Below are 25,396 nucleotides of genomic sequence, written 5' to 3'. Positions count from 1 at the left end.
TAGTCATTAAGGATTGGAGGGTAGGAAGGTAAATGCTGGGAACACTATTTTGGATTTATTGCAAGTCACATCATTTCCTAGTGATTGTAACTTAGAACATTCCTCGTAGATAAGCAAAGTTTATTCTCTCCTCCTGGCTATGCAGGGCCTGAATATACCAGAAAGTCTGCCTCCCTGCTTTATTAGTTAAGCAAAGCTGTCTATATAATCATGGAAGATGGCACCATAACCTATAGTATATTAGAACACTATATAATTTTGAGGTAAGGAACACCTTCACAGACAGGAAATGCAGAAGAAATAAATTAAAATATTGACATTTTACTATGAAATTAACTACATAAAATTAAAAATTTTTTTCTGACAGAATACACTGTAAATTATATCAGAAGATTTTGTCACACATGACAGTAAAAAAATTTGTATCCCTAATCTTTAAATAGGGAAACAGAATCCAATAGGAAAACAGACAAGAATGTGAACATACAATTCACAGAAGAGTAAATGAAGAAAACAGAACAAAACAACCCACTAAAATGATGCTTTGTTGTAAAGCAACTATACTCCAATAAAAATTAATAAAAAAAATTTTTTTTAAGTAAAATGATGCCTTGTACAAATAGGCAGGAAGAACAAATCAAAATAACAGTGAGAAAAACATTTTCGCCCTTCCTACGGGCAAAATGTAAAAGGATCTGGGCATATTGGGTGCTGTGTTATAGAGATATGGACCCCTCATACATTGGTGAGGGTGTGGACTGGAATGGCTTCTCTGGAAAGTTCATGTTCTTTGACTTGGCAGTCTCACAAGTCTATTCAATAGAAATAAAGGCACCATTTTTTTTACATGTACAGCGATGTTATTTTAACATTTAAAAAATTATAGCAAGGAATTGAAAAACATTCGTATGACCAATAACAGGAAAAGGGCTGAAAAGATTGCAGTGTGTTTGTACTGTGCAATATTTGACATCTGTTACAATAAAAAGAATGCCTTGGGGCTTCCCTGGTGGTGCAGTGGTTGAGAGTCCGCCTGCCGATGCAGGGGACACGGGTTCATGCCCCGGTCTGGGAAGATCCCACATGCCGCGGAGTGGCTGGGCCCGTGAGCCATGGCTGCTGAGTCTGCGCGTCCGGAGCCTGTGCTCTGCAACGGGAGAGGCCACAACAGTGAGAGGCCCCGCGTATCGCAAAAAAAAAAGAATGCCTTGGATTACAAGTATTGATTAGGAATAATCTTCATAATAGATTAATTAGAAAAGGAACATTTCTGAGAGAGATTAACAGTACGATCACATTAAAATATATGTTTGTATGGTTATAGAGAAAGACTTGGAAGGATGGACACACACACAAATGTTTTTACTGATTATCTTAGGTGAATAGGCTTGGGGGAGGGTTGCTAGGAGGAAACCATTTTTTTAAATATATAGACCTCTGGACTTTTTGTCTTGTTAGAATATGTTCAAATTGTTAAAATATATTTATCTATTTAATATCTAATATTTAAACATCTAATTATCTATTTAAGCCCATAACTCATTCTTAAGCTTTCTAAAGTCTCATCACTTGCTCTGAGGGCCGGGGTTTGCCTATTTGCTGGTCTTTTGAAGTAGCCGTGCTGTGCCTCTGAGAGAACTGACTTCCGCTTCCTGGCCTGTCCTACTTTTTAGCTCCTTTATCTGTCCCTCTTATTTCTGTGATCCATCACTTCACTACTGTCTGGCCAATATGCTGTTTCTCTGCCCCTTTCTATTTCATTTATGCCAGTCCAGGTTAATGACAGTGGAGTAAAATCACACAGTCCTACCATCAGTGTCTCTATGAATTTGTGATCTTGAACATAAGTTGATCCCTTAAAGATGGCTCTACAGTCCTTCTGTTTTCCCTCCTTACCTCTCTCCTTAAATGCAAGTGGTATTTCAGATGTCCCCTTCCCCCCTTTCCTCAAGCCTTTAGCCCTGCTACCTGTTCTCTTGAGCAGCAAGTGGCTCTGTGCCCTGACTCTAGGGAAAACAACAACTCTGTAAACTCCTTGCCACTAAACATGCAAACTTCACCTTCCTCTTGGCTGACTGGCCCCATGTGCTGGGGATCCCAGCCCTTCCTTTCTCCTTCTGGGGGTGATGCAGAGGGTGTATGTTCTTGCTACATGGATTATCCCTGCCATCTCATATATCTCTTCTGTGTTTCCTCATTCATACGACCTGAAGAATAAATATAATGGCCTAGAATACCTATGTCTGTTTCTTTGTTACTTCTCTGTGTTATACACGTATTTGCTGGATGGATAGAAAGAAGGAAGAATATTTGGGTAAAATAACAAGAAAACAGCATGAGCTAAAGAGAGTAAAAAGACCTCAATAGTAGAGATGAAAGAAACAATGGAACAAACCTAAAAACAGCCTTACTTTCACCTGCCCAAATCTTCTGGCCAGGGGAGGAGGAGAATGGGGATGTGTTTCACTCTTACCTGATCAAATGAAGGTTTAACTGTTAGGACTGCCAAACTATACCATTGTGGTTTCTTAGCTAGAGTTATAAGCCAGATTCTCATATTTTGATATTTGTGTTGTATTTCCCAATTTTTGGAAAACAAATGAACGATAAAACCTTATCTGTAAACTAGGTTTCCCAAGCATGTATAAAAGTAGCTTGGCTTTGGGAAATACTGAATTAATTAAATCTTTAATGTGCTAACATGCTTTGTGAATTTCCAAGAGCAGGAGACAGTGTGATTTCCAGCTTTATGACCATTAAGCACTTTTCTGTACTTGCTCCCATCCCCTTTTCTGAATATATATTATATGCCAAGAAAAATACTTTGAGAAATGCTGAGGGACACAAATTAATATGTGTACTAAAGGATTAAAAAAAAAGAAAAAGAAAGGTCAGGTTGCATGACGCACAGTAACATGACTATTAAGAATTTTTTATTTCTTGTCAGTTTGTGTTTTTCTGTACATTTTGAAGATAGAAAATGATTTTTTAAAATATAAAACTTGTTTTGACTAATGATACCTTAGAGGAAATAAGCTGTTTTGTAAATAAGTATAGTAGAGTTCTAGTGTGGCTAAAACTTCTTGTAGTACTGGCAGATTATCATGCTCTGTTATTTCAAGGTTTTATTAAGATTGACCTGCTTTCTGTTATTCAAGTTACGTTTTCTTATTCTCTTTTCCAGCGGCAGTCGATTAGGAGGCCTGGTTACAGTGTTGTGCTTCTTTTTCAATCATGGAGAGGTAGGTAGTCAACAAATATTTTCAAAATCTTTAGGGAATTTTACTTCTAGAAATATGAGTTTCTTCTTTAGGTAGTCAGTCAAGTATTTTTTAAATTTTAGGAGATTTTACTAATAGAAATATAAATTTCTTCCTTAATTTCTTTAAATGTAATCTATAGTAGCATTCTTTAAATGTTTGATCTTATTTTGATTCATTTTTTTAAACACTAGCACTTATCTTTAGTTAGCTTTTCATGACCATTATATCTTTTATGTGATACATCTCTTAGTGGCATGAAGAAATAGTGGGTCTGTATTAATTGTATATATAATTTAACACTGTGTTTTAACTATGACTCAAATAAGTTAGCCATGTATCCATTAACTTCCTGTGTCGGGGTAACTTTTTGATATAGGAGCTATAGCGTATGTTTCTAGTTTAATGCATTTCTATTCAACTTTGATACACTTTTGAGTATCCTTTACAGAATATTTTATTGTATCTATAAATTTTCACATATCCAAGGGCTTTCCAAAGAGAACAGCATTGTAAAAAGCATAGACTTTGGATCCAGGTTACCTGTGTTCAAATCCTGGCTCTGCCATTTAGTGACTGAGTGACCTAGGCAAGCCATTTAATCTCACCTTAGTTTCCTCTTTGTAAATGGGCATAATGATGTTATCTATTTCATGGGATTATTGGGGAGATTAAATGAGTTCGTATGTGTAATGTGCCTAGAACAATGTTTGACACACAGTTACTGCTAAGTAATTATTAGTTTGTGTAATTGTTTATATTATTATAACTTATTTTAGATTAAATTTTAATATAAATTCAAGATGCCAGTGAAATCCTTCCACGAAATTAATTGTAGTTGTAAATGAATTTCTAGTAATATATCTCTGTCCAGTTTTCTTTCATGGTAAGTTTTGTATGAAGGGAAAGAAAAGAAAGGCCAGGTTGCTTTGTGTGAAGTAACTCATTCCTTTTATGTGTTTCTACACTGTGTCTACAGCATTTGAATATGCACATGTTACAAAGCTCTAAGAGTAGTCATGCAAAAACTTAACTGTAGACTCAAGGTTGAATTTTTTATTATTCAGTGGATTACTGATGGAAATTGAACTAACACATGCTTAGTATTTAGAATCACAGAAATTTAAAGCTTTATGGATTAGAGCATTTGACAAATGATTGCAATATGACATCAATTAATTGATTTGATCTGAATTTTGAGCAAAGAAAAAAAGAATTATTTGGCTCTTTTTGACTGTGGATGCTGCTCAGTGCTGTCGTTGGATCATAAACCTTTTGGAAGCACAGATCTGTGAGAATGACCTAAGAAATAGGAAATAACTGCTTAACAATGGAAGAAAGGAACATTGAGTGTTCACAATGAGATGTTGAGGGGAAAGGGACTGTTGAAAATTTTGAAGCCAAGGCACAGTTTTAAATACTATTGTCTCTTAAGCAGAAATGTTCTCAGTGTAAATTAGAGGTTATTAATTCCTGATCTTACATTTTTCTAATAATTTTTTTTTTTTTTGTGCGGTATGCGGGCCTCTCACTGTTGCGGCCTCCCCCGCTGCGGAGCACAGGCTCCGGACGCGCAGGCTCCGGACGCGCAGGCTCAGCGGCCACGGCTCACGGGCCCAGCCGCTCCGCGGCATATGGGATCCTCCCAGACCGGGGCACGAACCCGTATCCCCTGCATCGGCAGGCGGACTCTCAACCACTTGCGCCACCAGGGAGGCCCTCTAATAATTTTGATACTCATGTAGCATGAACATCATTCTTGACAAAGTCTTTTCAGTTTTTAACAATGAAATTCAGACAATTCAGTTCATTTTTCAGGTTGAGAGGTTTTTTTTTTGATACTTTTCAACTACTTGGTACACTGAAACATGCTTAAGGAACACTTTCCATTTAGGAAAAGGTAAACTAAATGAGATTAGAATTAGAATTGTGGTTTTACTGAATTAGTCAAGTAGATAATTGTACTTATATCAGTAACTATAGCTTTAGAGTAGAAAAGTAACCATTTTGAGTCATGACATATTAAAATTTAGAACATAAACTGCAGTTTGGGGTAAAATAATCTTGAGAACTCAAGTAACTAAAAACTATTTTATTATAATTTTATATTTATTTTGGTTTTCAGATTGTACAATTTTCAGACCCTTGTTTTCTTCTGATTTTTAAAAATGTTGCCTAAAGTACATAGTTTTTGTAAGGGGGGAAGCATCTACTCTGATAGTACCTATTCATGCATTTAGTGAACTTTTCCAGAGAGTCGGTGATTGCTTCACGGGAATTTCTAGCCAGTTTCTAATTGGTACCCTTATTTCTTAGAAGAGTTATTTAAATCATGTGAGTGAGTGGTTTATGTGCCAAAAAATAGTTGTGAATTGTTACCTGCTTTTTTCTATTTCCATTATTTAGTTTGCTCTGTACTTGAGTCCGAGATAGTGTAAGATGTACTTTTTAAAATATTTTTTTCTCAGATGATTTTACAAGGGAAAATATTTGCTTTAATAAAAGAACTGCAAATTTTGTAGTGTAAATGATTAATCAAATTATTTAAAACAGAAATTTAAAACCTTCAAATCTGAAAAATGTGAAAACACAACAAAGGAGCTATTAATTGCTCATAGTAATGATCAATAATATTGAGGTTATATATTTCATAATAAAAATTATGCAGATGTTTTCACTTATCAAGCTTTTTAATTAAATGTTGATTCTGTCCCTGTTGAGAATTATTGCTAAGATGAAAGCTAACAATTTTGCTTAGCTTTTAAAGCATTTAGATGGGTACATTAAAAAAAAAACTAAATGCAATGTTTTTCTGCAATTTTTTTTTGTGTGTGTGGTACGTGGGCCTCTCACTGTTGTGGCCTCTTCTGTTGTGGAGCACAGGCTCCGGATGTGCAGGCACAGCGACCATGGCTCACAGGCCACGCAGGCTCAGCGGCCATGGCTCACGGGCCTAGCCGCTCCGCGGCATGTGGGATCTTCCCGGACCGGGGCACGAACCCGTGTCCCCTGCATCGGCAGGCGGTCTCTCAACCACTGAGCCACCAGGGAAGCCCTTTTCCTGCAATTTTTGACTGTTAATTTCTTTTCCTTCCTCCCTCCCTCCCTTCCTCCCTTCCTTGCTTTCCTTTCTAATGATGGTAAGGTTTTGGCCAGGATATTTATTCTGAGTCTTCTGTTTATTCAACTCAATTAAAACAACATATACTGAGGTCCTACTGTATGTCAGGACTTGTAGATGCTGGGGATGTGTCAGTTAGTAAAACAAAGACCCCTGTCCTTGTGGATAATCATGTGAAGGTGGGACAGTCTTCTGCTTAAGGTGGGGGAGTACTGGTTTATTTGGGGAGAAGCAAGGAGGCCATTGTGGAAGAGCAGAGAGTGGAAGGGATAAGGCCAACAGTGAAAGACGGGAGGTGGCGTGTGGAAGGAGCTGATTCTGTAGTCTTTTCAGTCATTGTAAAGTTCATTTGGAGCACATGGAAAGGCCATGGAGGGTTACCTGCAGAAGAGGGACATGATTTAAATATTTTTTACATTAATTTGGACTATAGTGTAAGTGCAAGATGTGTTATTTATTCAGGCTATTGAGTGGTGTGCCTATTTGTGAAACTTACATTAACTCCAAAAGTCCAAAAACAGAGAGTGTGCTAGTCTTAGCTGGAAATGAATCTGTTGATGTAGACTTGAAAACTAGCTTCTAATGTAGTAGAAAACTAGCCTGCAATATCTTTCATGACCTGGCCCTTTCTGCATCTCACCACTCCAGGGCATTTTCTTTTTGCCTCAGTCTTGCTATCCTTCCTTCCTCTAGTTCCCAGAAATGACTGTTCCTTTTCCTTCCTCAGGGCCTTTGCACATGCTGTTTCCTAGCCCTGCATACTTCCCTCCCCCTGTATCTCCTAATCTGTGCCTAGGGCCTTTGCACATGCTGTTTCCTAGCCCTGCATACTTCCCTCCCCCTGTATCTCCTAATCGGTGCCTAGTTAACTCTTAGTCATCTTTAATAACTGGATGTTTTAGTTTGGGTTTCAGTGGTGTCCTTCATTTCTTCCTGAAGATCTGGGTTTCCATCTGGTATAATTTCTCTTTAGTCTTAAGAACTTTATTTAGCATTGTGGTGAAGATCTGCTGCCCATAAGTTCTCTTAGCTTTTGCCTTTCTAAAAACATCCTTATTTTGCCTTCATTTTTTTAAAGTATATTTTTGCTGGATAAGGATTCTGGATTGAAAGCTTTATCTTTCAGCACTTTGTGTCATTCTTTTGTATTCTGGCTTCCATTGTTTCATAAGTCATCTGTCACTCTTATTATTGTTGTCCTGAATGTAATGTGTATCTTCTTTGGTGGTTTGAAGCTTTGTTTTTTGTTGTTGTTGTTTTTAAAATTAATTAATTAATTAATTATATTTTTGGCTGTGTTGGGTCTTTGTTGCTGCATGCAGGCTTTCTTTCTTTAGTTGCCGTGAGCAGGGGGCTACTCTTCGTTGTGGTGCGCGGACTTCTCATTGCGGTGGCTTCTCTTGTTGTGGAGCATGGGCTCCAGGTGCACGGGCTTCAGTAGTTGTGGCTCGCGGGCTCTACAGCGCAGGCTCAGTAGTTGTGGCTCACAGGCTGAGTTGCTTCATGGCATGTGGGATTTTCCCTGGCTAGGGATCGAACTCGTGTCCCCTGCATTGGCAGGCGTATTCTTAACCACTGCGCCACCAGGGAAGTCCTTAAAGCTTTGTTTTTATATTTGATTTTTATTGGTTTGATGGTGATGAACTTAAATTTGGTCTTTTTTGTGTGTATCCTGCTTAAGTTTCACTGAACATCTTTGTTCCATGGGTTTTTTGTGGTTTTTTTAAATCAGTTTTTGGAAACCTTTTAGCAAATATCTTTTCTTCAAATATTTTGTCCTCCCCATTCTCTCTCATTGTCTTTGAGGATTCTAATTCCATGTATGTTCAACTTTTAACGTTATCCCATAGGTTTTTGATACTCTCTTCATCTTTTCTTTTTTATTTTCATTTTTTCTCTCTTTGTCTCTATTTGGATATATTATTTTGCCATATCCCTGAGTTCATTGGTATTTTACAGTCTGCTTTAATGCCCATCCAGTGACTTGTTTATTTTAGATATTATAAATTTCAATTTTAGAATTTCATTGTTTTCCTGAGCTTCCATTTCTCTGTTGAAAACTCTGGTCTGTTTACCCATTCTGTCCATCTTTTTCTGTAAATTTTTAAACCTAATTATTGTTATTTAAAGTCCTTGTCTGCTAATTCCAACATTCACGTTATCTGTGGATTTAACTAGTATTTACCTTTTTTTTTTTTTTTTTTCTTTTTGCGGTATGCGGGCCTCTCACTGTTGTGGCCTCTCCCGTTGCGGAGCACAGGCTCCGGATGCGCAGGCCCAGCGGCCATGGCTCACGGGCCCAGCCGCTCCGCGGCATATGGGATCCTCCCAGACCGGGGCACGAACCCGTATCCCCTGCATCGGCAGGCGGACTCTTAACCACTGCGCCACCAGGGAGGCCCTAGTATTTACCTTTTGATTGTGGGTTATATTTTTGTATTTTGCATGTCTCATAGATTTCTCTTTTATGCAAGACATTTTGTATAAAAGAATGATAAAGCCTGAATTAGGTAATTGTTTTTGCTTGTTTTTTTCCCAGAGAGGGATTATCTTTTCCTGTGTCAGGTATGTAGGGTAAGGGCCTGAGCAATTTGATCCCATCATGAGTCTTGCTAAGCTGGGCAGGGCTGTGGTTTTAATTTGTTTTAGTTTACCTCCAGTTTCAAATGAATTAAGGAGATTTCTGCTCTGTGGCTCAGTCTCCACTTTCCCAGATGCTCAGCCCAGGGCATGATCTCTTTGATCTTACCAACAATTGAATTTGGAGGGGGTGAAGTTTTAGCTTTTTAGTTTCAGTCCATCACTGGCTTTGACTTCAGCAAGTTCCTGGAAGCTAAGCACTGTGTGAGATTGTGACTTCTCTCTGCTTCCTCCCTGTTCTTCACCCAATCTGAATATCCAGTTAACTTAGTACTGTTTGTTGAAAAGACCATTCTTTTCCCATTGAATTGTGGTGCTTTTGTCATTAATCAAGTAACTGTAGATTTGTAGATTTGTTTTTAGACTCTTAAATCTGTTCTATTTTTCTATTTATCTTTAAGCCAGTATCACACTATCTTAAATATTGTAGCTTTAGAAGTTTGATATCTGGTAGTAAAAAGTCTCCAACTCTGTTCTCCGGTGTTGCTTTAGCTAGTCCAGGTTTTTGTATTTCCATATAAATTTTAGAATCAGCTTTCCATGATTCCCCTTCCCCCAGTAGATCTACAACCTGCTAGGACTTTAGTTATGATTGCCTTGATCTCTAGATCAATTTAGGGAGAAGTGACATTCTAAATATATCAGATCTTCCCATCTATAAACATACGTATTCTTTCATTTATATCAATCTTCTTCAATTTCTTTCAGCAACGTTTTATGTCTTGCAAATATTTTATTAGATTAATTCCTAACAAATGTGTGTGTGTGTGTATTTTTGGGGGGCAGGGGTACTGTTCCCTTTTGATATGTCCTCAGTGTTCTTTCAACACTTACTTTCTTTTTTTTTTTTTTTTTTTGCCGTACGCGGGCCTCTCACTGCTGTGGCCTCTCCCGTTGCGGAGCACAGGCTCCGGACGCGCAGGCCCAGCGGCCATGGCTCACGGGCCCAGCCGCTCCGCAGCATATGGGATCCTCCCAGACCGGGGCACGAACCCGTATCCCCTGCATCGGCAGGCGGACTCTCAACCACTGCGCCACCAGGGAGGCCCAACACTTACTTTCTTGCACAAAAAGGTGTTTCAAGATCACCTCGTACTGTCTTGCCCCCAGATGTGGAAACAGCTATTTTCCAAGGAATCTTGGATCCTGTTAATGGAAAATGGTAACTAGAGACCACAAGTGGGGTGCTTGATGTGCTTATTACTGCTTGGATGCAATCACTTTTAGGTCCTTTTAGCAAAAATCATTAATTCATACTGATTCCTCCAATAATTCTAATCTAGTAATCTAGTAGTATAAACCCTGCCTTCTCCCACTCCATATTTGTATCTCCTCCCTCCCCACAATCTAAATGTATTTACTTACTTGCTTTAGTCTATAATATACACAAAATAGTTTCAGAATTAGTGCACTACGATTACCAATAACAAACCTACTAAGTAAGGTTTAAGATTTCTTTGCTGTTCTTTTTTTCCCTAAGACTATATTCTACTAAGGGGGTACAGAGTTCAAAAATAAAACAGCTCAAAATATACCTAGATTATTTTTGCTTCTCTGTTGTTGCCATTTAATACAGTTAGAATCATTTGTTTCAGTTTATATTTATACTGCCTTTATATCTTGACAAATACCTTCATACTGTATACAGAATTCTGATTATGTTGATAACCTTGAGAAGTTTAGTTTACAACCACATGGTAAAGGTGGTAGAGTTGATATTGATAACATCTTGTCAGCTTTTTTTTTTTTTTTTTTTTTTTTTTGCGGTATGCGGGCCTCTCACTGTTGTGGCCTCCCCCGTTGCGGAGCACAGGCTCCGGACGCGCAGGCTCCGGACGCGCAGGCTCAGCGGCCATGGCTCACGGGCCCAGCCGCTCCGCGGCATATGGGATCCTCCCAGACCGGGGCACGAACCCGTATCCCCTGCATCGGCAGGCGGACTCCCAACCACTTGCGCCACCAGGGAGGCCCTTGTCAGCTTTTTATATTTTAAATAAGTAAGGAATGGTCAGGTTGTGTCATTGCTATAAAGGATAGAATCATGAAGATGTAATTTATTGCTTATCCAACAAAGCTGACTGATTTCACAGAAGTTCTATGCAAACTTTATGGTAGGATATGGTGATATCCTAGAAGTTCAGAGACAAAAAAGGTAAATGTTTCTTTTCATAGAACCAGTAGGAATTCTTTATTAAGATGGTAAAGCTTAATAATCGCAATTGGGCCTCCCTGGTGGCGCAAGTGGTTAAGAGTCCGCCTGCTGATGCAGGGGATACGGGTTCGTGCCCCGGTCTGGGAGGATCCCATATGCCGCGGAGCGGCTGGGCCCGTGAGCCATGGCCGCTGGGCCTGCGCGTCCGGAGCCTGTGCTCCGCAACGGGAGAGGCCACAACAGTGAGAGGCCCACATACCGCAAAAAGAAAAAAAAAAAAAAAAATCGCAATTATACATCACTGAAACATTAATTTTCGTGTGAGCCAAAATTGTATTACAAATTCAAATTGTAACTGACTGGTTATTTGGGCAGCATGTCAGTACACGGTACAGAAAGAGACAAACTCCAAGAAAGCTACCTGACTTATTATCAAGGTGCAGTCCCATCAGCCTCACAAAGCCCATGCCAAGCTAAGGGTCTACCTAAACAATGGGACTGCTCTAAGTAACATCAGATAGAAGATGTTCAAACGATAGCTGTTGCACCTAGCATTATTATGGTTGACATCTGGATAGTTGAATCCTTAAACCTACACCATTCTCAGAAAAAGAGTAGCCAAACCCATGGTGGTCAGAAATCTTTTTTGGAATTGCTTGTAAGTATAGTGTTTAAAGCAATATTATAGCTAACATAGCAGTGCAGCAGTCAGAGGTGTGATAATTTGTTTTAAACCCAAACATTATACCAACAAGTTACAATTGATCCTACAAAGGTTAACTCTAGTTAAAACTCTTGAACAAGCCTTAAACCTGATCTGTTTGATACTAACTATAACTTATAATTGACTAGTCAGTTCTATTCCTATTTTTAAATTGTGAAGAGAAATCAATTAGATTATGCTAGATCTCTAATAGTATAAGTAAACTATTTGAAAGTAGAGGTTGAGAAATGAAGCTGTTTACTGCTAAAATTCTTCATTTTTGATTCTTGAGTACATGATTTAAAAATTCAGCCTTCACCAAGCAGAAAATAGATTAAAAGCCTGTTGTCATCAATATCTAGGCAGTGTTATGTTGCAGTATTATTCAATGCTATGAAATGTGTGCTGAAAATTATTTAGTGGATGATGACAGTTAAAACGGTGTAAGATTTTTTTATTGAGTTTACTTTCACAATTAAAGAATTTCTTATTCTTTGTCAGAGTATAGAATACATTTGTGTAACGCTTTTTGAAGCAGTTCATGTGTATATATTTCCTCCTTTCATTCTTACATTTGAACCTATAAAGAGAACTATAGATTTTTATTTTCTATTTAAAATTATAGTTAAATAAAAAATATTTATTCATTGAAACTTAAGGTATGATTAAAACAAATCTGTTTACTATTCTCATATTATATGGTGTCGTCTGGAACAGCAATTATGTTAGTACCAGATCTAGTAAAGCACTCTGTGTTTGTTATTGGAGAAACAATAAGAAGCACTTTCACATACATATGAATTCATTCACTCTTAACTTTTTTTTTTTTTTTTCTTTTTGCGGTATGCGGGCCTCTCACTGTTGTGGCCTCTCCCGTTGCGGAGCACAGGCTCCGGATGCGCAGGCCCAGCGGCCATGGCTCACGGGCCCAGCCGCTCCGCGGCATATGGGATCCTCCCAGACCGGGGCACGAACCCGTATCCCCTGCATCGGCAGGCGGACTCTCAACCACTGTGCCACCAGGGAGGCCCACTCTTAACTTTTTAGAAGGAGAAAACCTTGCTCTTTGTTACTAATTTATAATTGAGCCTTCTTATCCTTACTTTACAGAGGATGTAATCGAGTTTTAGCAAACTGAGTGATTCCTGCTATTAAGAGAAATGAATTTCTAAGAGATGACAACATAGTTGTATTTGGTAACAAAATAAATATGGGTGAACAGTCTGTATGAAGAAAGTTTTCAAATTGTGTATTACATAGTTTAAATATCTTCTTATTGGTTTTTGCATAGAGATCAGTAGCCTTATAAATTTTAGTCATATATCTCTACTGTCTAATCATACTGAAATCTCTAGTTAATCTAATAAACTAACAGATTTTTTAATTTGTATTTCAGTAACAACAAATATACATTTTAAAAGACTTTTTCAATCTTTTCATGTTCTCTTGTATGTACAGTTCTTTATAAATAGATATTTATGTTAATTTCATAGAGAATGGTGAGTTTTGGTAAAAAAAGAGGAATAAATTGGCTCAAACTTTCTATAGCAGTAGAAGAAATATCTAATAGTCTGAGGTAGAGTTAAAATAACGGAAGGACTTATTTCCACTGTGGTCTTTGTAATACTATATAGTCTCTAAAGTAGCCCTGCTTGACGTGAAAGATGTAATGATTTCTTCTAGTGTGACTAGCTTAGTAGTAGTAATATCAAATTATTTACATTTAATCCAGTGCAGTTTTCTTTAAACTGAAAGGTGGACTTATTAATATATTTAGTATATATGCAGAAACATGATGGAGTCTCATACTGGGATACTACATTATTTAATTAAGTCTAAAGTAAGCTTTTCAGAAAGGTTGATACTTAACTATTTTAGGACTTTTGTGATTTTATTTGATCCCCTGTGCCGCTTTTAAATATTTTGCAGCCCAGGGTGGCTTGGGCAAAGAAGAAGTAAAAACAAAAATGGAGTGCTCCTTTTAAGCAGCATTGTCAATAAAAATACTAACAGTGATGACCACAGGGAGTTTTGAAATATTGGTTATGGATAGTTTTGCTGAAATTCACGTGAAAGAAGACAAACTATAGTTCATTTTCAAAACCAATTCAAATGTAGTGTTTTTACTTTTGGCAGAACATTTTCTGGCTGGTGCTTTCCCTACTTTCCTTTTAGGCTACAGTTGAAGTTTTTTAGGACTTCGTTGTTGACAATTCATGGTGTTCCTGTTGCTCAAGATCTTATGCCATGTGTATCTTCCAGTTTTGTTGTTGGTAGAAAAGTTAGTAGCTTGTTTTCCAGCACACCATTAAGTTGTAGAAAAAACTTCATAGCAGCTTTCGCTTGGTGTTTCTTACTCAACAATTTTAGCAAAGATACCATACACTATGAATTTTTTTTCAGTGTACCCGTGTGATGTGGACACCTCCTCTCCGCGAAAGCTTCTCGTATCCATTCCTTGTACTTCAGATGCTGCTTGTGACTCATATTCTCAGGTAACTTTGTCTTATCTTTAGTAGTTGTTGTTTGTTTGTTTTGCATTGAATAACTTAAGCTAGAATTTTTTTAAACTTCCAGTATAAAAAGTGTAATAAAATAATTAAGTTGATGCAGTTGCTAGGTTGAATTCATAAAGGGGTTTTAAGAGTATAACTTCAGGGGCTTCCCAGGTGGTGCAGCGGTTGAGAGTCCGCCTGCCGATGCAGGGGACATGGGTTCGTGCCCCGGTCCGGGAAGATCCCACATGCCGTGGAGCGGCTGGGCCCGTGAGCCATGGCCGCTGAGCCTGCGTGTCCGGAGCCTGTGCTCCACAACGGGAGAGGCCACAACAGTGAGAGGCCCGTGTACCGCAAAAAAAAAAAAAAAAAAAAAAGAGTATAACTTCAAAATATTTACTACCCAAAACATTTTCTTGATCTGCCTTTTAGTCTTCTTTCCTTTAATTAGTGGTCCATGGGTACTGCTCGAGGAGCAGCATATCTGCTTCCACTTCTTCTGCCATCTCTACTTTCCCAAGCCATTTTCTGCCACCACAGCAGCCTCCCAAAAATAGAAAGAAGAGGGAAAGCTGGTGGCAGTAGAGTGTATTCCGTAAGCTATTGCCCTTGAAAGCAAAGAACGGTTCATAGAATAGGTGTGGTCAGGTACATTCATACATGTAGTTCTTCTTTCTGTGTTTGTTTAGCATCCCTGAGAATTGGGATAGTAGGGGTAGAAAGACACCACATGAGTAGACAAAGATATGCTAGGATAATTCCTGCTAGAAACTCAGGATTGGATTGAGCCCTCCCATGTTTCTCACTACAAGAGTGGAGAGAGTTGGACTGAGAACATTTCCCTCTCCTCGTTATTGACAGATATTGAATTTAGATTGATGCTACCTTGTTTCAGACGGTGAAGATAAAACAAAACGGGGTCTATGAAAGAACAGAACAAAGCATGATGAAAATCTGAAGATGACCCAGACTAAGAACTCCTTTCAGTGATCTGCAGAGTTCAGGAGAACTGGTTGAAGTCTGTTACATCAAACCCTTTGAATGATCTATTTCCCGTGATGATCTCAACAGGAACAGAGCCATTACATGGCTTTGTCCCTTATGTAGGGTTTTTAGACCAGCCTTTCACAGAATGTGGGATGGGTGGCAGCTTTTGTATTAGCTTTTAAAGTCTCTGCAACTCCAGCCTGATTGCTGTCCCTTAAGTTCCTCTTTTATTATGAAAATTAGAACTTCTTTAACATCTTCACATAAGATGAACTCTGAATTCATAACCTTTAGTTCTGGGGCACTTTGATAGAGGTTTCCTTCTCAAACACTTCAGAAGGAAGTGTTGTGCCGTATGAGTGTCTGATTCATCACTGCACATGCTGTGTTTCCACATCCGCGTTCTTGATCTTGGCTTTTTTCTCCAATACAATACAATACTGTATTCTCCAATACAGTATTTTCTCCAATACAGTGGACTGCCCATCAGTCTCTACTTTCTGCTTTTCTTCTACCTCTGCTTCTGTCTTAAATCCAGTGATGGCAAACTTTTGATTCTTCTCATATTCCCTTGCTGATGTGCTGTGATCTGAGCAGCTGTGTACGGTGCTGCTCCACCTGCTAAGTGTTGCTTCCTTTAATCCATCCCGAGGGGTGTACTGTAGAAGGTTCTGCTACTTTGCTATTGCTGCTGTAACAAATCACCTCAAACAGATTGATCATGTTACATCTTACAGTTCTGTAACACAGAAATCCTAAGATAGGGGTGTCGGCAGGGCTGCACTTCTTCTGGAGAGTCTAAGGAAGAACCAGTTTTCTTGCCTTTTTTAGTTTCTAGAGGACTGCTTGCATTCCTTGACCTGTGGCCCCCTCTATCTTCAAAGCTAGCAATGGTGGATTGAGTTCTTAGCAGTCATTTTACTCCAACCTTCTTCTTTGACTTTAAGGACCCTTGTGATTACATTGGGCCCCCCTGGATAATCCAGGATAATCTCCCTATTTGAAGGTCAGCTGATTGGTAACCTTAATTCCCCTTTGCCATGTAGTGGGCCTCTTTGGAGGCTATTATTCTACTGACCACAGTGGAGCTACTCCAACTCCTGTTTCTTGGCTTCAGGGACTGCTTTCTGTTAGGTTCTCTTGTCTTGTTTGTCAGGCGCTTTTGTGGTAAGCTCTTTACGTTTTCTTTAACCTCCTAATCATTGTCATTTCAGCCTCATCCACCTCCTCATTCTTGTCTTTACTTTTGGTTTTTATAAAAAAGTGTTAGGTAAGGGAATTTCCTTCCTTCAAGGGCTTTTATCATTCTCCTTGTTTTTCTCTAGTTGACCTCTTCCTTCTGCTTTCTTGGCAACTGCCGTCCTTTTTGCTGGGGAAAAGCACATCCTCCTTTCCTAGAGTTGGGGTAAACTTCTTACCTTTCTTCTGAAGGATGACAGTCTCATTTCTAGTGGCCATTTAAGTCTTCTGATATTTCGTCTTTATTACTGAATTTTCTCTCTTTGGCAGAGCAGCCATTTCCTCTAGTTCTCAGTTTCCACCTAGAGTTGACATCTCATGATGTGGGGCGGTGGAGAGGTGAATGCCTTGAGTGAGCCAGGAAGAAGCTGAGCGATGTTCATGTGGGCTGCAGGTACCAAGGATACTGTTATAAAGCTAGAATAGACTTTTCCTAATGCTAAACGTCATTTACAAATAAGGTTAGAAAGATATTTTATCCTAACACGTTGGTTTTGTCCAATTTTGAATTTTAAGTATTTTTAGAAATTCAGTTTTGTATAAATCACCTAATACCAGCCACAGTGATGATGTTAGGCATGTTGTGGGCTTCACACTGGCTCACTGACTTAAGAGAAAAGTACTTCTTAAAACTAGCATGAGAGATAAAAGCACCTCACCCTCCTAAAAATCCCTTGCATACAAGTCAGGACCAAAGCAAAGCCTCTGGATGTGACTCCAGAGGGCCTCTGCCATTGACTCTTTTCTGTGTCCTACCTGTGCAGGACCAACTTTTATCCCATATCCTCCACAAAACCTCCCTCAGCTGCTCAGCCTGTATCCTGAATACTTGCTTGCTTGTCTGCAGAATACTTAGCACTTAGAATCTGCTACTTCTGTGATTTTTTCATAGACATCGTTTGTCTCTCCAAATGAATCTATTGAATACAGCTTTAAATATGTTTGGTTATGAATTCACCAAAATATAGTTTGAAAAATCTCAGTGGATACACTGACCTACATGCTGTCTCTCTCCTTGGAAAGCTCTGTTTTTTACAGTTATATTGGGGATTTACTTTTCCTAGGAAATTGTTGTAATTGAGTGTCAGGAGGTATAATTTCTAATCCATTGGTTCATTTTATATCTGGTTTATGTTCTAACCAGCTCATGTTTAGAGATTCTAATTTGCAGTGGTTTGGAGCCATGCTAGAATATTTTCTGGTTAAACTTACTTATTTTATCTTTTTAAGGGCTACAAAACTTTATAGAGGAAGCCTGATTGCACTCTGCATTTCCAATGTATTTTTTATGCTTCCATGGCAGTTTGCTCAGTTTGTACTTCTTACTCAGGTAAGGTGCTTATATTTTTAAAATGAATTAAGCTTAGTGAGCTTGATTATGAGAACTCATTTGTCTAAAATTATAGAACTGAGATGTTACATGATTCTAAGTCCTAAAAAGTTTTTTTAGTCCATATTTTGAAAGAAATTTCAGGATAGGGAAATATATGATTTATTTATTAATGGGTGTTAATTATTTACTTAATAGTAGAATGCATTTATTGAACTCAAGTTTATAAGAATGCTTATCTTTTTTCTTCAATATTAGTTTGCTTAAAAGAGAACTAGTGTTATAACATTAAGTATTTCTCTTAAGGAGACTGTAGTATTTATCTTAAGTAAAATGTTTTTGTGAATAATAGTGGACTTTCTTACACATAGGATAAATACACATAGGATAACATAGGAAAAATAGCTAAACAATTTATGTTTTATATAACTCCCTTACCAGCCTGTAATATATTTATCATCTTTCCACGTACTCTTGTCTGTCTCTTTCCCTTCAAATAGAGGTCTATAAAGCAAGGTAAAGGTCGCTTGTTGAGAGAGGGAGTAAAATGTGTGCTCGTTTCTCCCTGCCACCACTGTTTCTACTTCTTTCTTATACTGGCCATATTCATATTCATATAAAGCAGTATAAGAGTTGCTTTTTAACGTTCTTTGAGATGTCTTGCTTGAGAAATGAAGTCAGACCTGGATTTGTGTCCTAACTCTATTCACTGGCTGCTTGAGTTGGACAAACTGCATAACTTTTCTTAGTTTCAGTTTTCTCATTTATGAAGTAGAGAAAATGAGAGACCCTACTGTATTGGGTTGTGTTTAGGATCAGATGGGGTCATGTATGTAAGAGTCTTAACACATTACCTGCTACTTAAGACATCAAGTTAGCTGCTTCTATCATTTTTTTTTTAAGAGGCTCTATTTGTACTTCATTCCTTCTTTGATCTTATCTTTTAGACTCCTTTGTCTTCTTTAGTTTGAGGACATTTTAAATGTTTCTGGTTTAAAATGTCCCTGAGGGTCGCTCCTTAAGATTCTACCCTGTAGGCCTGCGGTGTATTGCTTAGACCCTGGAGTGGAAAGGGACAGGTCCTATCCTTTCACTTACTGGAGATGGCCTGCTTTTTGTTTTTGTTTTTGTTTTTTTGGTGGGGGAGGGGGAGGAACTGGGGGGAGGTGCATGGAGTGAGGGTAGGCAGTACTGTGCTCCTCTGTCGGGCTTACATTGGATAACAACACACTTCTGCACAGTTATTGTGTCATATCTCTCACCCTTCAGCAGTGCCATGTTCCCCATGGGGAAATCTGGGTCAAGGGAGACCTTGTTTTTCTTACTACTAGGAAAATTTGTTGTAGATTACTCAGAGACAAAAAACTTGATGAATGGAACTTAAGTTACCTGTTTAAGTTCCAGCTGTTTTGCCATTTGTTTAAACCATATTTGTGTAGTAGGAGAAGCGTGGAATTTAATTTGAATTGCTTTTTCCATGAAGAAAGGTAGAGAGTCATTGTTTGACATAATACCTCTCTATACTTTACTGAGGTAAATTATTTAATCAATTAATTCATATAATCAATTAATGCATATAAATAACTCCAGTACTCTTAGAATTCTTGGTAAATACATACACAGTTTTCTTCAAAACTGTTAAAAAAGTTAAAAATACCTTTGTAGTGAAAGTACTTCTAGTTTGAAATTTGATAAATTTGATTATGCCCAACACTTGAATATTTGTATAAATGAAAGAAAACACTAATGGAGATACTCGTAAAGACTGACTAACAAGCAGAACTCAGTGTATTTTTACACACACACACACATTATATAATTATTTTTTAGTTTAATGTACCTTCCCCAATTATGTATTGTCACATGTTATAATTAAATTTTTATATTTTTTGATTGAGCAAGGCACTTTGTAATTGTACATGTTGGCAGCAGAATCACTCTGACATTAAAAGGAGTATTGTTTGGATAATCCATAAAGTAGATAATTTACATGGTTAATTGAGAGAGATGTGAATGGAAGAGAAAAATCAACTGATATGTGCTATGTTAATATATTGACCATAATAAATAATAAATTAGCAGGTAAGAGGGAAACTAAAGAACTTACTTTCAATACAAATATAAATTTGAGGCAAAATAAAGATAATCTTTTCTTAATTTTTTAATCTATTCATTATATATATAATTTTAATTTTTAATATAACTTCTTTTTAAATTTCAGATTGCATCATTATTTGCAGTATATGTTGTGGGATACATTGATATATGCAAGTTACGGAAGATCATTTATATGCACATGGTAATGGTTTTTTAACTTTTTTTCCCATTTACCTTGACCTTAAAACAAACTCCTGATTAGTATTTTATTTATTCATGGTTGCAACTAGTTTTGACATAATTCCATAACTAAAACAAGTATTATTCAAAAACTGTGATATAATTAACAGACCTTGTTTTAAATAGGCCGCCCATAAAATTTAATTATCTGATTTGAGTTTGTGCCCAGCTTACACATTATCAGTAAAAGAGGTAATTCGTGAAAGAGAAACATGAAATGGTATATTATCCAGGAGCCTTCTGTTAAAATGAAGTGGAATATTCATTTATTGAGCACAAACTATCCAGGCATGTGGGACATATCAGTGAATAAAACTGCAACGATCCCAGCATATATGTGGATTATATCCTAAAAGAGTGGAGGAAGAAGACAGAGGATAAATAATAAACATAGTAAATGGGTAAATTATATAGTATGTTAGAAGGTGGTAAGGGCTATGGAAAAGGACAAGTCATGGTACCCCAAGGAGGTCAGGCTGGCCAAGTGTCAAGGGATGGGAGATTGAGGTGTCGCATGAGGAGGTCAGAGGAGGTCTTATTGAGAAGGGGGTAGTGGAGCAAAGATTGGAAGGAGGAGAGGGAGTCAGCTAAGTAGATGTCATGGAGAAGAATATTCTAGCTTGATGAAATAGCCAGGGCAAAGGTCTTAAGGCTGGATGGTTGATTTTGATGAATATTGATTTTTAAAAACATTTGTCTTCTCTGTCATTAGTTCTTACAATTTTGATATTTTCTTTTTCCTATAATTTTAATGTAATTACAGCATGCTGTTGTTTTGTGCTGGTCTCAGCCTATCAATAACAATGTTGTGGTTGGACAGGCACTTGTGGTTCTTATGATTGCAAGATGCCCTTCAGCAATAACTGTCAGGAAACTTTGAAAAAAGCCAAGGTTTATTACTTACAGGACCTGGAAATTACACAGCACACCTGGGACCACACAGTTAGGTCGTGGGGTGTAGGGGGAGGCATGGGAGAGTTAGGGAACAAGCATGCCCTGGAGTTCTGCCTTTATGGGGGTCCAGGATGGGGGCCTAGGATTTTGAGGGCTCATTTTTTGTGTGTGTGTGAATTTAAAACATACGAGTGGGAATTTAAATCACAGGAAGAGAAAAAACTGTCCCAAAGGTCAGTTGTTGAAATTAACCAAGATCTCTAAAACAAAGGAGCCTCAGTGGGGGCAGGTGGCCTGACCCTTTATCTAGTCATGTGGCTGGTAATATGTTTATTCAAGAGATATCCATGTTTGGAGTGGATCGCAATAAAAGCTTTAAGTCAGACACTTGTATTACAAAGAAGAAAAAATCCCCAACTGTCAGGGTTTATACTACAGCCATATATTTTTTTTTCTCTAATAATTGATACATATAAATAGGACATTTATAACATATAGAGAAGTTATAAACAGAGTTCTAAAATGAACAACCATGAGCCTACCCTCCAATTGAAAAATGGAACCATCATTACTTTGAAGCCCTTGTGTGTCCTGAACACATCCCCTCACTTCTCTTGGAGATAACCACTATCCTGACTTTTAAAATTATAATTAACTTGCTTTCCTTTATGACTTTACCATCTACTTATTCCTAAATAATATATTTTTATTATTAAATATTAGTATTGTTTTTAAGGTTTATAAAATGGTATCCTTTTTGTGAGACATAAGTTTTCACTCAGATTTTTGAAATTTGTATGTTGCTGGAGTTCAGACATTTTCTTTGCTTTATGTTTTGCATTGTATAAATAAAGCATGATATATTTATCCATATTCTTGTTGAAAGACATTTAGATGTTTTCCTTTTACGTATAATGGTGTACATTCTTACACATACCTCCTGGGGAATATATATTGAGTTTCTCTAGGGTATTTACATAGTAGTAGAATTTTTAGGTGGTAAATTAAATACATGTTCAACTTCACAATTTAATGTTGCATTGTTTTTCAAAAATGATTAGACTGCTTTGAACAGTAACGTTCTTGTTATCCTATATCTTTTTTTATTTTGTCAATTTGGAGAGTATAAAATGGTATCTTATGGCCTTAATTTACATTTTCTCTGGTTTTCAATAAAGTTGAACATCTTTTCGTATGTTTATGGGCCCTTTGTGTTTCCTTTTTTGTGTCACTCCTATTCAGATTTTTCATCATTTTTTCTCTTATGTCCAAGGGAAAAATGGCATCTGTTTTATTCACTGCAATGTAATCCACTATTTTCATTATTTGCTTTGATGCTTGAATTGTTCCCGATTTGGCTGGCTACTTCCTGCTGGCTTCTTTGTTCTTTTAACATGTCCTCATTATGCTTTGAACACTTTTTCAAAGAAATTAATAAAGGCTCAGCTTCATCAAATGCTTTTTTGCATCTGTCTAGATGATCCTCTGTATTTTTCCCTCTTTAATATGTTACTGTGGTGAATTACATTAATTGATTTTTTACATTAAGAAACCATGCTTTTCTGGACTAAACAATTTTTATACTAATTATATTGCTGGATTCATTTGCTATTATTTTGTTAGTGTTTTAAATCTCTGCTCATGAATGGTATTGGACAGTACTTATCCTTTTTTAGACTTGAGTTTTTTTCCCCAAACTGTTTAATATGTTTTTTTTACATAACAATAAAAATTCAAGTAATTGTTAAGCATTTAGAGTCTGTCAATCACACAGTCACATAGGCAACTATCAATGAGAACTTTGACTCAAAGTTATAGTTATAAAAGTACTAACATTACACAGGTTTAGTTTGTAGTAGAACCTATCCTGGGTAAATGATATACGCTTTATGATGTCACTTACTGACTATGGAACTAGTTACTTATTATCCATAGTTGCTTTATAAACTCCTAAATCCCTATAGTTAAAAAGGAAAAAAATATGGAATTGTTTCCAAAAATTTTTTCCATTTTTTTATTGTGATAAAATACACATAAAATTTACTGTCTTAAGCATTTTAAGTTTACATATCAATGATATTAAGTACATTCTTATTGCTGTGCAAACATCACCACCGTCTATCTCCACAAGTCTTTTCATCTTGCAAATATGAAACTCTGTACCCTATATAGTTATAACTCCCTATTCTCCTTCCTCCCCCCAAGCCCTGGAAACCCTCATTCTGCTTCCTCTGTCTATGCTTTTAACTACTCTAAGTACCTCATATAAGTGGAATCATGCATTATTTGTCTTTTCCAGAATAGGTTACTTCGCCTGGCATAATGTTCTCAAGATCCATCCATGTTGATGCAAATGGCAGGGGCTTCCTTCTTTTTTATAGTTGAATACTGTTTTATTGTGTATATATACCACATTTTCAATATCCATTCATCCATGGATAGAAACTTAGCCTGTTTCCATGTCTTGGCTGTTGTGACTAATGCTGCAATGAACATGGGAGTGCAGACATATCTTTGATATCCTGTTTTTGTTTCTTTTGGGTATATACCCAGAGGTGGATTTGCTGGATCATATGGTATTTCTATTTTTAATTTCTTTTTTTTTTGAATTTTATTTATTTTTTTATACAGCAGGTTCTTATTAGTCATCCATTTTATACACATCAGTGTATACATGTCAATCCCAATCTCCCAATTCATCCACCCACCCACCCACGGCTTTCCCCCTTGGTGTCCATACGTTTGTTCTCTACATCTGTGTCTCTATTTCTGCCCTTCAGATTTCTCAAGGAGCTTCCATACTGTTTTCATAGTGTACCAATTTACATTCCCACCAACAGTGGGAAAAAGGGTTCCCTTTTCTCCACATCCTCACTAATACTTATCTCTTGGCTTTTTGATAAAGGTCTTTCTAACCGGTGTGAGGTGATGTCTCATTGTGGTTTTGATTTGCATTTACTAATAATTAGTGATATCGAGCACCTTTTCATGTACCTGTTGGTCATTTGTATGTCTTCCTTGGAAAAACCATCAATTCAGGTCTTCTGCCCATTTTTTAATCAGATTATTTTTGGTTTTTTTGCCACTGAGTTGTAAGAGTTCCTTGTATGTGTTGGATATTAACTGTAGCTGGTATATAGTTTGCAAATATTTTCTCCCATTCTGTAGGTTGCTTCTTCTTATCATTGATTGTTTCTTTAGCTGCGCAGAAGCTTTTTAGGTTGGCTCCACTTGCTGTGATTTTGCTTTCATTGTCTGTTTTTAAACTCATGCAGGACTGTTTGCATTAGGGCTGGTTTATGAGGGATGGGTAGCTGCTGGTGAGCTAACAGCTAAAATTTACTGAAATTGACTACAATTTCCCATCTAGGGGTTCTCCTGGAAGTTGCAAGTTTTGATAGATGCCCGAGTTCCAAAATACTTCCATCAGATAGTTTGCCAAGTTGCATTTGTTGTCTAGGTGGGGAGACAGATTCCTAGTGCTCCCTATACTGCCATTTCCCCAGAATCCTCCAGCTACACTTGCCTGATTTTGATACCAGATTTATTCTAGCCCCATAGAATTAATTGTGTTTCTACTTTCTCTGTCTGTGGTAGATTTTTTGTAAGATTGGAAGGAATAGTCCCTGAAAGTTTGGCAGAGCTTGCCTGTTAAACTATATGGACCTGTTATTTTTTTTTTTGTGGACAGATTTTAAATTAGTGATCTAAGTTGTTTAATGATAATAGGACAATTTAGATTTTTTCTTGAGTCATTTTTTAGCACTGTTATGTTGTTAGGGATTTTCCCATTTTCTCAGTTTTAAAATGAACTGACATGAAGTTGTTCACAGTGTGTTCTTATTTTTTTTAATCTGCTAAAATACAGATACTCAAAAAAGATATAGATACTAAAATAACTTGTAATATCTCTCTTTCATTATGTACCTTCTAAGTTCTCAATTTTCTCAGTATAGTACTCCTCAAATTTTATTCTTCACATTTAAATTAACTGATGTTTTTGAGCACCAGTTGTTTGTCAAACATTTCCTAGGCCCTTAGCATACAACAGTGATAAAAACAATTTAAAAAATCTCTTCCCTCGTGGAGCTTATATTCTAGTGTACGTAGACAGAAATAAATCAAATATATAAACAGTATGTTAAATGGGAGTAAACAATATTACGGAAAACAAAGCAGACAAGGAGAGTGAGCAGGCAAGGAGAGTGGGATTTACTGAGTAGGTAGGGGAGGTGGTA

General features: G+C 37.2%; 1 protein-coding gene across 3 annotated transcripts in view; it reads left to right on the top strand.

The window, feature by feature from the left end:
* DPY19L1 (dpy-19 like C-mannosyltransferase 1) overlaps nt 1-25,396 on the top strand; it is a 100,454-nt gene that overhangs the window by 36,328 nt on the left and 38,730 nt on the right. For all 3 annotated transcript variants that reach the window (XM_060107668.1, XM_060107669.1, XM_060107667.1), the window contains exons 7-10: nt 3,185-3,242; nt 14,280-14,371; nt 17,828-17,927; nt 20,149-20,226. In XM_060107668.1, coding sequence (XP_059963651.1) covers nt 3,185-3,242; nt 14,280-14,371; nt 17,828-17,927; nt 20,149-20,226 — 328 coding nt within the window. The remainder of the gene's footprint in view (nt 1-3,184; nt 3,243-14,279; nt 14,372-17,827; nt 17,928-20,148; nt 20,227-25,396) is intronic.

This window comes from Mesoplodon densirostris, chromosome 9, assembly GCF_025265405.1.
Source record: "Mesoplodon densirostris isolate mMesDen1 chromosome 9, mMesDen1 primary haplotype, whole genome shotgun sequence".
Taxonomy (NCBI): Eukaryota; Metazoa; Chordata; class Mammalia; order Artiodactyla; family Ziphiidae; genus Mesoplodon; species Mesoplodon densirostris.
This window is presented reverse-complemented; position numbering and strand designations above follow the sequence as displayed.